This window comes from Rhyacophila brunnea, unplaced genomic scaffold (assembly GCF_057557595.1).
Source record: "Rhyacophila brunnea isolate RB1 unplaced genomic scaffold, BYU_Rbru_1.0 scaffold_12, whole genome shotgun sequence".
NCBI classification, from domain to species: Eukaryota; Metazoa; Arthropoda; class Insecta; order Trichoptera; family Rhyacophilidae; genus Rhyacophila; species Rhyacophila brunnea.
The window spans coordinates 13,150,842-13,163,090 of NW_028232774.1; the positions used below are offsets into that span (position 1 = coordinate 13,150,842).

At 34.2% G+C, this 12,249-nt stretch overlaps 1 protein-coding gene across 4 annotated transcripts in view; it reads left to right on the top strand.

Annotated features, from left to right (window-relative positions):
• Positions 1-12,249, top strand: part of LOC147077793 (uncharacterized) — a 44,214-nt gene that overhangs the window by 23,618 nt on the left and 8,347 nt on the right. For 2 of the 4 annotated variants that reach the window (XM_085960788.1, XM_085960790.1), the window contains exons 11-13: positions 3,284-3,430; positions 4,287-4,969; positions 8,025-8,170. In XM_085960788.1, coding sequence (XP_085816914.1) covers positions 3,284-3,430; positions 4,287-4,969; positions 8,025-8,170 — 976 coding nt within the window. The remainder of the gene's footprint in view (positions 1-3,283; positions 3,431-4,286; positions 4,970-8,024; positions 8,171-12,249) is intronic. The other 2 variants (XM_085960791.1, XM_085960792.1) reach the window with 1 other exon arrangement.

Here is a 12,249-nt window from a genome sequence, read left to right on the forward strand (position 1 = left end):
TTATAATAACATCTATAAAAATAATGATTTTCAACAATAAACTTCATTTAATAATTCTTTTCACTCACTAACTATACAATATGGAATTGTATGACGAGTCGCACACACACCGTGAATGCAAGATTTTTGATTGCAAAGACATTTGCTGTTGCATGCAACACATTGCGGTGTATACATATACAGCATGAATGTCGCTTGTGTGTAGTTCTAAAAGGCGCAATGGGTCAATACTATTTTACAGCTCACGATTCAATTTTCAAGTTGCGGCGCCCTGTCAGTGTCGGATCATGACGTAGCAAAAATAACAACGGTGGTAATCTCAATGAAATAATATTTCAAGATAAGAAATACCCTTCAAACATGGAACACTGCATTCGTATATTTCCAACTGATTTACTGAAGGTACCCAATTTTTCCGCCAATATAAGTCATTATTTCTTTGTTGGATGTATAATGATGTTCATCCGTTTTGGCCGTCGTGACTGTGTGCAGGAAAAGCTTGCAACATAGCTGGCAGTTATGATTTATGGCTTTATTATTGTCGAGTCGAATTTCAATGTACACTGCACTTAAAAGTTACCTGGTGAAATTTTTAAAATATATATGGAGTACAATTCACCATCACCAACACCCACGTTGGCCGCGCGGCATAAACGTTGGACTATCACGCCGTGGGTCTCAGGTTCGAATCCTGGGTCTGGCAAGTACACATATTGTTTTTCAATTTGTGTGTGAGTCAGGGTATGGACCTAATAGGTTGAGCAAGTGGCTGGCATCCATTTCTCATAAAAACAAAATCTGTTAATACAAACCTCTACCCTGTGGAGGCCCATATGATCCTATTAGGATCGGACATGGTCGGAATATACAATTCACCATCAAGGTATAAAAATTAAATTTGTATGGTATATAATTTGTTTGTTTATAAATTATTCAATTATGGAAAAGAATTAGTATAAATCATAGATTTTATTTATTTAAATATTTATTTATTTAACCCGATCGCCGCGGATGGGACATATGTTGTTTTTTACATAAGCTCTGATACTGGGCGGATGTCGCAACTGTTGATATCGAAAATTGAAATGTCGGTAAAGTAGGAAATACTTCACGCATAGTATTGATTTTTGTATTGAAAGATGCTCTGATTCGTGTTCGTATCGCCATATCAATAACTTTCTAAAAAATATGTTGTTTTAATTTCATAAACATCGATTTTTCGAACCCCCTCGATCTATTGAGATTCGCCGGTACGATTGCATCAGTTCAAATCTACGCGGTATTTTTCGCGGCTGCGCAGTAGGTATACAAAATATATTTCATTCGAGTTGAGTGTGCGCCGAGTATTTACCGTGTAAAGTTGAATTCACCGCGATTTTTACATCATGTGCGGGAATACGAAAAAGACAACCAAAAAACGAAAAGAAATTTGTCGTAATATTTCTAAAAATGTACTTGAACTTGTGTTCTGGATTATGTCATTTATTACTCATGTGTCTCCCCAATTGTTTCAAAGTCATAAATCGAGCTCATTATTGAAAGTCGTAAATATTTAGTAAAGATGCGTCCACACGAAATGAAAAAATATATATTATTATATTTTAGAGGATTGCAAGTTTTACCAATAAATTACGAATTACTATGAAGGAATATATAAAACGTATAAATTTTTGATAAAAAAACACACGGGTATACAATATAATATAAAATATAAATCATGGAATATAGACTTTTCAACTATATTACATATTATCTTCGCGTACAATTTAATGCTTGTAAATTTTTAAAACCTTACCCAAAAAAAAGTTTTTATAGCACTTGGAAAAATTTACGCAATTTAAAAAAGAAATATTGTTTTTTTTACAAAACATAAAATGACAATCACTAACATAACACAATGCTCAATAAAACTGAAAAGTAATCTACAAAATCCAAGTTTCACTAAAAAAAAAATAACAAAAAAATTATTATAATATTTTCAACCAGTGTGGACTCACCTTTAACGCTTAAATTAGAATGGCCCATAAAACATGTAAAATGCTGACACAGTCTATGCCACGAAATAAAACTGGGGACTAACATCCAATTTTAATGGATTTGTCATCAATAAAACTTACACTAATTAACAATAATTCATAAGTCACGAATAAAAGCTATTATTTTCAATAATTTTTATGGCATTTTTAAGTGTTTTTAACATGAGTAAAATAAAATTAGTCAGTGATTAATTGTCTTCATCGGCGCACTTGTTTTGAAGTCGAGTGGTATGTCATCGAAAATAGCAACAGAGTTTATCGGAACAAAGCAATACAGTAGTTTTTTTAAAGTAAACACAGCTAAATTCAACACTTCATTATGTGTTTTAGTGTGGCACTTGGATCCTTATGTATCTAGGCATGATAACAGTTGTAGCCACAATTTTTAACTGCCGTATTTATTATAATACAGCGAAGAATAACATTTCGAAAAACCGACCGCGGACAGTATATCTTTTGTATGGAAAATTAACGCGCCGATCGGGTTAAGAAAACAAAACATTGTGGACATTAAAAATATAAATAAATAAGTATAAAAAAACATACAATTTTATACAGAAAAATAAAATACATGCACGTCACTGAAAATGTGTGTCTTTGGGAAGCGTATTGACGAGTCTTGGACTGGTGCCCGATAGGCTTGACACGAGGAAACGGTTCTGACCCAGAACATACCCGCAGGAGGCCCATGTTAAATGTGTGTAAAAAGATGTGTTATCATAATCAACTGTCCATAATATACATGTCCAAAGAAGCCTAAGTATATGAAAGTGAAGGAGAAAATAACGTTATTAAGACTGATGATTAAATTTGCTGAAAGCCGTTTCGCATTGCAGGCGGACTCATTTGTAGCAAATATCACACTCGTACTATGAACTTATAAGGCCGCGCTGAGAAATAAAAACAACTTGCATACAAGCGTAAATTATTTAAATGACATTCATTTAGTCATGCATATATTAGCACGTTAGTAAGTAAAAACAAAATTTTAAACAGCATGCTGCCATTTTGAATTATTTAAGAGTTGCCAACAGAATAAATGGTTTTCTATTATACATCGTTATAATTTTTAATATTCACATCCACAAAGTAAATTCTGAATCTCTTGAAAATATGAACAGTACTAAAATAATTCTTTTGTCCTCAGCCTGTCAAACCTAGACGTGCTGGCATATAATTTTGAAATTCCTTTGTTAAGGATGAGTATACAGATTTTCTAGTATGCATGACAATGATTTTGATTGCAGGGTGGAAGTGAGCCTTGCTCTGTGCGATGCAGAGAGGCTCCGGGGGAAGTCCCGTCGCTGCAGTGTGGCCTCTGCCTGTGTCTCTATCACGACAAGTGCGTGGGTCATCAGCCAAAACGGGTTCAAGGCGTTCGATATGTCTGCAAGGTAGTTATACTCTTTATGCTCTAATGGAAAGTGAGACAAAAGTTTTTGCCCCCTCCGCACTACTTCAATTAAATGTTCTTTTTGAAGATATAAATTTTATTTGTAATAATCGCACGACTTTGAATTGACATCGTAAAACTCCATTAGAAGTTTTATATATTATTATAAATGTATATTTATGATTCCATAACAATACAGAAAACCCCCGTTAATACGAACAGTTACTTGAAATTATTATGATACATATAATGTAACTATTGAAAATAACATATTTACACGTGTTTCAGTTTATCCCATATATTTCCATACTCGACATCCGTAGCCTGTTTACCACACCCAGTAGGGAAAGTTTATTCTCAATAATTTTGTGACCCATGCTTGTAAACAGTACAGGTGTTGTGGAAGGAATAGTGTATATATCGCACCGTGAGTGTAAAACCAAGGCATCTGCAAATTTTTCAATTTCGAGATTAAATGCAAAACAACTGCAAAAGTCGTGAACTTGATAATGTAAAAGTGAAGTAACTGAAAGAACATGCAATATAATGTAGATATAAACCAAATATTATGGTTTTTTTTTAGAAACTCTATTTCTCCTAACAAAATGAAGACTTCAAACCTTAATATATCCAAAATATGTCTTTTGCAGATGCCTTGGTTTTACACTCACGGTGCGATATGTTTAAATGTGGTAGTATGGACTATTTCGAGTAACAATGTTCATATAAACATCTGTCTTTAATACATCTATGCTTTTGATAGCCAGCCATGTAATAATTAAAAAAAAAAAAAAAAAACTTTTTGAGGGTGGTATCTTTTGGAGAATAATATTTTGTCTATATTTTTCGCAAAACAGAATTGCCACATGTCGAATGCAGTGCAGATATCACCCCCACCGCCGTTGACTCACGTGTCTGCGATGAAGCCATTTCAAAGCCTGACACCTCCAACACTTCAACTGGCTCCCAGGCCTACGCCCCAGCCCCGCCTTGTTCCTGTCCTATCGCGAGCACCCATACGCCCCAACAAAGGCAAACTAGTCACGGTACCCGCCATGAAGAGCATCGTGGGCTCCGTCACCACGTGGCTGCCCCCCTCCACCAGTATACGAATGGCCTCCAAGCAATCGCAAGGCGCCCCCGTTGACACGTTTGATTCCAACAATATCACTCGAATAGTTCAAGGTATCGCAATTTTAAACGGAAAAAAGTATATTGTTGTGCCGAAACATAATATATTGAGTGTGTCTTCTGGGTTTACCGGTCAGAATGCCGCGCCCACACCTATGCAAGCTGAAAACGCTCCCAATGTTACGGATTCGGGAGAGATGACTGCACACAGTCCAACAGCATCCATAGGAAAAACACAATCGAATGTCAGTGTTGCAAAAGTTGATGGTATTGCTAAACCTGAAATCAAAGAAGAAAATGACATAGTTGAGAAGGTGGAAGATAAAGTTGTGGTTGCGGATAAGCCATCCGAAGAGATTGAGGCGGTGGTCGACGGATCAGCGAATTTGTTGAAAAGGGATTTGTCTGAGTGAGTATGTAGTCATAAGTATTACATAGTATGTACCCTACCCTACAACCACCAAGCTAGGGATATGTAATTAAGTTTATTTTTCGTTTTCATGAAAAAGAAAATACTCAATCAATAATTTTTTGCAATACAACTGTGATTACATTTTTTAAGATTTTTATTAAGAATTTGTGTTTTCACCACAAAACTTGTGATGTTAGTTCAGCACACCTCTTCTATACACAAGACTAATATCTGCCGCTATCGGTGATTGACGAGCGTAGTCTATCATGTTTGTATTGAAGTATGTATTATAATTGTTACAATAAGTTAGCCGTCTTAACAGTCAAAACTGTCTATCTCACTCTAAAATTTAACACAGCCAAGAAAGGTGCTGTTAAAACGTAGCACTTATTGTAATTGTTACAATAAGTGCTAATACTTTGATACGAAAATATGAAAAACTACCCTCGATAGCTGCCGATAGCAAGTCTTGTGTGTAGAATAGATGCGGTGGTACAGGATAAACAGGTAGACAATCGCATTTGATCATTACCAATAATAATAGCACAATATAATATGTTTTCTTTGATGTGATTTTGAAAACAATATTTGTAGAAATATCTAGTATCATTATAGTGTAATGAAATTTGACTGAAGAAAGAATAATCGTTTATCATCTTTACATGTATGAGAAAAATAAGATGGAATTTGATGAATTCTTTGAGAGGCCCGAATGGCTTTCCAAAGTTTGAGTTGAGTGAGGGCGCACCAAGGTTCCTCTGTTGCCGAGGAGCCATGTTGTCTATTGTTGAGCACTGATTAAGTAATCTTGGTCGTGTAATGGTATTATTGAGAAGCTGTGGATTGAACGAATACAAGTGCACTGGTGGCACATTTGGCCCTCGGGCGCTAGGTTAATATTATTTTTCTTGAACGAAGGGTGCTCGGTGGAAACTTTACAAAATATTTGTCACATACTAATTAATTACTGCTATGATTGAAAATTCTTTTTATATAATTTATTGTGATGAATTCCGCTTCACTTTGAACCCGCTGGCTGCTTTTTTATCCCGTCTGTCATCATGCCATCTCTCCCAATAATATGACAACTGACAATAATTATTGTGATTACAATATATTAAATGTGTGTCATTATTTTATTTTTTTCCATCACATCACATTATAATATTAATGTATAATATATATCACGCAAACCTTACATGTAAATCATGGAATCGGTTCTCTTGTACATTCTATCCTTTCACATGATTCATTCTAACTTTCCTATCTGTTTCTTGTAATATAATCTGCAATGTCTCCTTGTCGAAACCAAATTACCTATGTCTTAAGTGTTTACGAATTTACGGTTTACAACAACATTAATTAAAGAAATCTATATCAACATAAATACCAAATAATGATTAGCACACATGGCAATACAGTTTTTTAGAAATCAGTAGTTTCTCCATAAAAAGTTTGTGCAAGTATTTCCAGTCTAATCATCCTTTATCGAATTTTGGGGCCAGTTCATTTTAATTAAGATTTCACGGTGGCGTTGATGATCGGTCAGTGTCAGTTCTCATCTCAAACATTTGTTAAATAAATATTCTTTTGTTTCCTAATCAGGGTACCATGTCAATGAACCTATTAGAATTCAATGTGAGTTAAATATAATATATTCAACTCACTACATGTTATGTAATTTTTATGTTAAATAAATTACTTAAAATAAAACTAATGTAATGATTTTATAAAATTGATTCCTTTACAATAATTGCTTGATCTTCTTATACTGGCGTTGAAATAAATAAAAGCGTATTATAAACAATTAATTGTAGGTAGGTGTATAATTCCTCGATATAAATTCCCCATCTGAAAATATATTGATCTGTAGTTGTGTGTAATTTATTAAAATGAAAGTGGAAAAAGGCACTAACTGTAATTTGCCATTTGAAACAATAAGAATTTTATTACAATGACTATAAAAAGTTATTGCTATTGGTGTATTATAAAAAAAACCTTCATTGTTTACGGTGGGTTATTCAAAATATAAATCGAATTGTCAATTGTAACTTTTAATACTGTAACCGAATCAGCCGTCACTGGAGATTGTGTTGATGTGATGCAGGAACGTAGTTATGATCCACCAAGTACCCTTCCTTGAGTTTGTGACTTCCGTGAATACAGAGACATTTTGTTTCCTGTGATGACAAATCTACTGTAGATTTTGGAATTTTTACTTTTTTTTTAACTTTATGTATATAAAATGTGTTTTCTTTTCTTCTGTTTGCAGATGATTAGTCTCGGAAAATGGAAATCTTTTGGTTTTATATAAAAAAAAATCTTTATTTCCTGTTTCTCCTCCCTTCCCTGTTTTTAAACCTGCCAGATTCACAATATTCATTGTGTGTATGAATGTTTTAAACCGTGTTGACAGACACAGGCTTCTGTATGTTATATCATTGTTTTTCTATTGTCAAATTTAAATTTGGATTGCGACAACATTTTTTGTTGCCGTAGATAAAAACCCATCCAGGGAAAACTTTTTTTTAAATTACATTACCTCGATAGAGATAGTCAATACATTTGTTTAGAAAAAAATATGAATATTCAAAACTTCATAAAATCAATTAAATAATAATGCTTAAATAGCTTCTTTTTAACTCATTCAAATAATGAAGTTGTCGAAATATTATTGGGATATAATTATTACTTTGTCTTTTTCGATACTTTGTTGAGATTGTATTTTTAGTACAATTTAACGCTCGTGGTTCATTTTTATCCCTCTCACATTATGTATTAGTTTTGGAAGGTTTGTTTTTGTTGATCTAAAAATTCACATTAACATTTTGATGTTACTCGTATTCAGAATTTGTATTGTCAATTCAAAATAGGTATTATACAAATTATAATATTCTAAGAACGTTTAAATTGCATGTCTTATTAATATCATACCTGCTACGATAATTAAAATTTTATAGGATTGATATTTATGTAAAGTCCGCCGAGCACCATTGAGATTATCATTTATGTTTTGCTAACTCGTGGCGTTTTGCATTCGTTTCATTTGCAGGGTCGAGGAAGAAGCGTCTCCCGCCACTCCCGTCGCCAAGAAGGCCAAGACTGAAGCCGCCACACCAAAGGAATCCGCTTCCAAGAAACCGGCAGTCACTCCTAAAGCAACGCCCAAAACAACTAAACCAGAAAATGGCGCCCCTGGTTAGTTCAATGTTATAACATTTTCATTCATAACTGTTTCTTTATGAAAAACCCTACAGTGGAGTACTTCCTAGTTTATGAATCGTTGCACCTTGAGACAACACCGTCAAAAGTACCATTATTTTTTTTTATATACTAGTGCCACCTTTACATATGGAAACAGGGTCGAACTTTATCCAGTAATTAATGTTGATAAATCGTATTACGAGTTTCCACACCCCTCTTGTCAGCTGTAAGCTCCCTCCATTGTCTTATCTTTAGAGATGCTGTGCTTATTTATACAGATTTAAGTTAGCTTTTTTTTAATATTAATAACCATGTTCTAGCTTTTTTGTACAAGGTGGTTGTTAACCTTTTAACAGCCCAGCTGAAAGTACTAGGTATACTCCCCAGGGCCCAGGAATTAATTATATTATAAAAAAATTAAAAGAATAGTGAAAAGTCCAATATAATGCACTTACATATATGAGACCTCAATTGAAGTTCGGCGAAAAAGTTTTTCATACACAATTTCGTGAAAATGTCTGAAAATTTTCAGGTATGGTAGGGTTGTCACAACACTGCACTTACAAGAATTAGTTGATTTTTTTTTTTTTTTTTTTAATATAAGTATTTTGAAAAATAAATTTTATAGTATTTTTGTAAAATGTCACCATAAATACTTATAGCACTAAGAAGTATACTAAACACATTAAAATCACTAAAAACTTTCTTGTGTATGGAAAATTTCGAAGCACGGTTCAAAATACAGAGCAATGTCGCACTGCTTGCACAAATACCTAGTTTCTTTCCGTCTTTTCTGATTTTTTGTATTGGCACATACATAACATCTTCTTGCCGCATTAATTTTATTGTTAGTAGGTGGTATTTTACCAAAAAAATGTCTTTCTGTTAGCCTAGAGGGTAAGGGTGCTTTTCGCTTCAAAAGAGTTTTTGGTTCTAACTTATGTTTTTCGATCAGTTGTCCGATGACTTTCAATTGAAATTCACCCAGCGGTTGTTTTTTTCCAGTTTTTTGTTGGAACAATACATGGGCATTCAGCAGAGATAAATCTATCAAATGGAAAAAAAGTTTTTTGTACCATTTGACAGTTTTTCTTGTCGAATTTACAGAAGAAATTATCATATCACTACGATCCACAGCACCCATGTTTTTATTGTAATCAACAATGCATTCCGGCTTGGAAATCGGAATTTTAGTCTTATAGTCTACTTTTCCAGTAGGTTTGAAAGTATTGTTGTGAATTGTGGACAACATTGTAACATCCTTTTTATCCTTCCACGCCAAAGCCATAATTTCGTCAGTATGGAATGTATCGGTTTCCCCTTTTTTCAATTTCTTAGTAAATTTGGGCATCCCAATTCTGTTTCTCCTTACGGTTCCACAGGCATTCGTCCGGTGATCATAAAGATACTTGAATAACGTTGGGCTGCTGTACCAGTTGTCAATGTACAATGTATGCCCTAGTTCCAAGTATGGTCCAAGCATCGTTACCACCACGTTGCCCGATATACCGATGTAATTATTTTTCTCAATTTCAGTTTGTTTTCCGGTATAAATGATTACATCTAAGACAAAACCAGTTTTGCAATCAGCTATTACAAAAATTTTTATTCCGAAACGACTAGCCTTCGTCCTGATGAATTGGCGGAATAAAAGTCTGCCTTTGAAAAGGAGAAGACTCTCATCAATACATATGTTCTGATATGGACACATGTACTGCTTGAAAGAAATTTTCAGTTCCTTCAGGACCTGTCTATTTTTATATAGTCGATCTCCGGGAACCTGCGTTTCATTGTCACAAAAATGCAACATTCGATGCATCAGTTCGAAACGATTCCTGGACATGGTTTCGGAATAACATGGTGAAAATAACAATCTGTGAATAGACCAGTGTTCAGATATTTTATTCCGTGAATTCCTTGACATTAGCATACACAGCCCCAAAAATGTGTACATATCATCAATTGTGCAGTCTACCCATCGCCGTAGACGATCACTCAAAACTGTGATATTTTTTGTGGCAAATACAAATTGTCTGTTGGTCTCTCGGACTAACATTTCAACAAAAGAAATATCGATGAAACATTTGAAATAGTCCATTTCGAGTGCATCCGAAGTCAAATTATCAGCTTTGCATCCAGAAACGTTAGCATCGAAGGAAAATGCGCGTGGCTCAAACATATCCGATTTCCACTCAAATGTCGGTCTTTCAGTGGATTCCGGTGTGATAATTTCACTTTCATCGACTTCCAAAGTTTCCTCAAGTTCGACATCCGAATCATCACTTCCATCGTCTTCAGATTCAACTGTTTCGATAAGGTTATCGATTTCACCAACTTCGTCGATCTCATCCATTTTGAATAATAAAATTTGTAAAACTAAACTCGTAAATAAAACACTTTGTATACAATCCAAAATACAAATGAAAAATAGTCACAACACTTAGTTCTTTGTCAATTTCTATCTAAAAACATCGAAAATCTTTCTTTTCATTCAAGTTTAGTAGGTAAAATCTAAAACAAAACTCGTAAATATAACACTTTTTTATACGCAAATTGTATATGAAATATAAATAAAAACACTTGGTCACTCAATAGAAATTAAATTTCAATGTAAAAACATTGAAAACATTCCAATTATAACGCAAATCTGAATAAGAAAGCATTCCGAATTAGCATCCCGACTAAATGATATTCCGGCGACAACTGACTCATCACTATCGAATCATACCAACTGCCTATTGTACAAGATATCCCAGTGTGCAGGGGAATTTTGAGCTAACCCTGATTTGGCCTCTCGGGAAATTCCCTTATTCTCGCGATGTATGCGCCGTACAAATGTTTTTTGCTTGCAAGGTCTGATCAGAAATGTAGTTACACGTTTTAAAATTAAATAAATAAATATTTGACTCATACAAGCGCGTAGAACGGCTCGGCGTATATCGTACGGTACGGGCGCCTGAATCGCCGCTGTGCATGACGTAAACGTTACGTTACGGGCAGCTATCAGGTTAATAATTTTGAACAATCACAAACACCAAGGCTTTGAGAAATCACATACATATATTGTGTCCACACCCTGATCGAACCCAGAACCGCTGACTTAAGTCAGTTAAGTAGGGCAAAGAAAACCCTTTTGAATGGTTAGGTTTAACCATGGCTTGTCCAACGGAGTCATCCCACTATTACTCGTCAGAGGATAAGGGATCACTGTACAACTAATACATCATGATTGCCTTCCTCACCGCGTGCCATCTTCATATTATACGATCCTTATCAATATCTTTCTTTCAAATATTTACAACTTCATTTCTTTTTTTAATGAGTTTTGGCACTCCAATCTAGGCGAGCCAGATGAGAATTTTGCAAAAATTCATTTTAGTGTTCTTTGACAGGAGTCCGGATTGAAGTGCCTCTGTACACCATAGTGGCACTTTTGAAAAATATGAGGATTGAGCAAGTAATTGGAAAGATCTAAGTCATTTATAAATTCTACATGTCGTCGTCTTACTATGCAAACCTTCTATGTATGTTTTTTGTAAATGTTCAGGAGAGAGTTAAAATGTATTTTTAAATACATTTCTTTTATAAATAAAACAGTTTTTCCCACAATATTATTTAATGTTCACTCTTTTTTGATTTACCATGAATTTAAAACTTTTTTATTTATGAAAGAAATGTAATAATTTAACTATCTTCTGAACATTTACATAAAACAGACATAGAATGTTTTCATAGTAGACCGACGATATATCGCACCCTCGCAACTAAACTGCCACAATCCAAAAAACGTCAAACAGAAAATCAGCTTTGAAGTTTTTACCTTTCGCATTTTTGTACTGTGTTTTTGAAATATGTTTAGATATTGAATGAAGTTTTGACTTGAATTTTATGACTTAGAGATATGAAATTTTCGGTACATATACTATGAACGATAGACAATGAAACGTAGTAATTAACTCAAAACACGTAAATTTGGACTTGTGGCGGATTAGTTGCGAGGGTACGATACGAATCAACATTCTAAATGAGGTCTTATTCTCAAATGATCCATGATTAATATTCTAACATAAAAC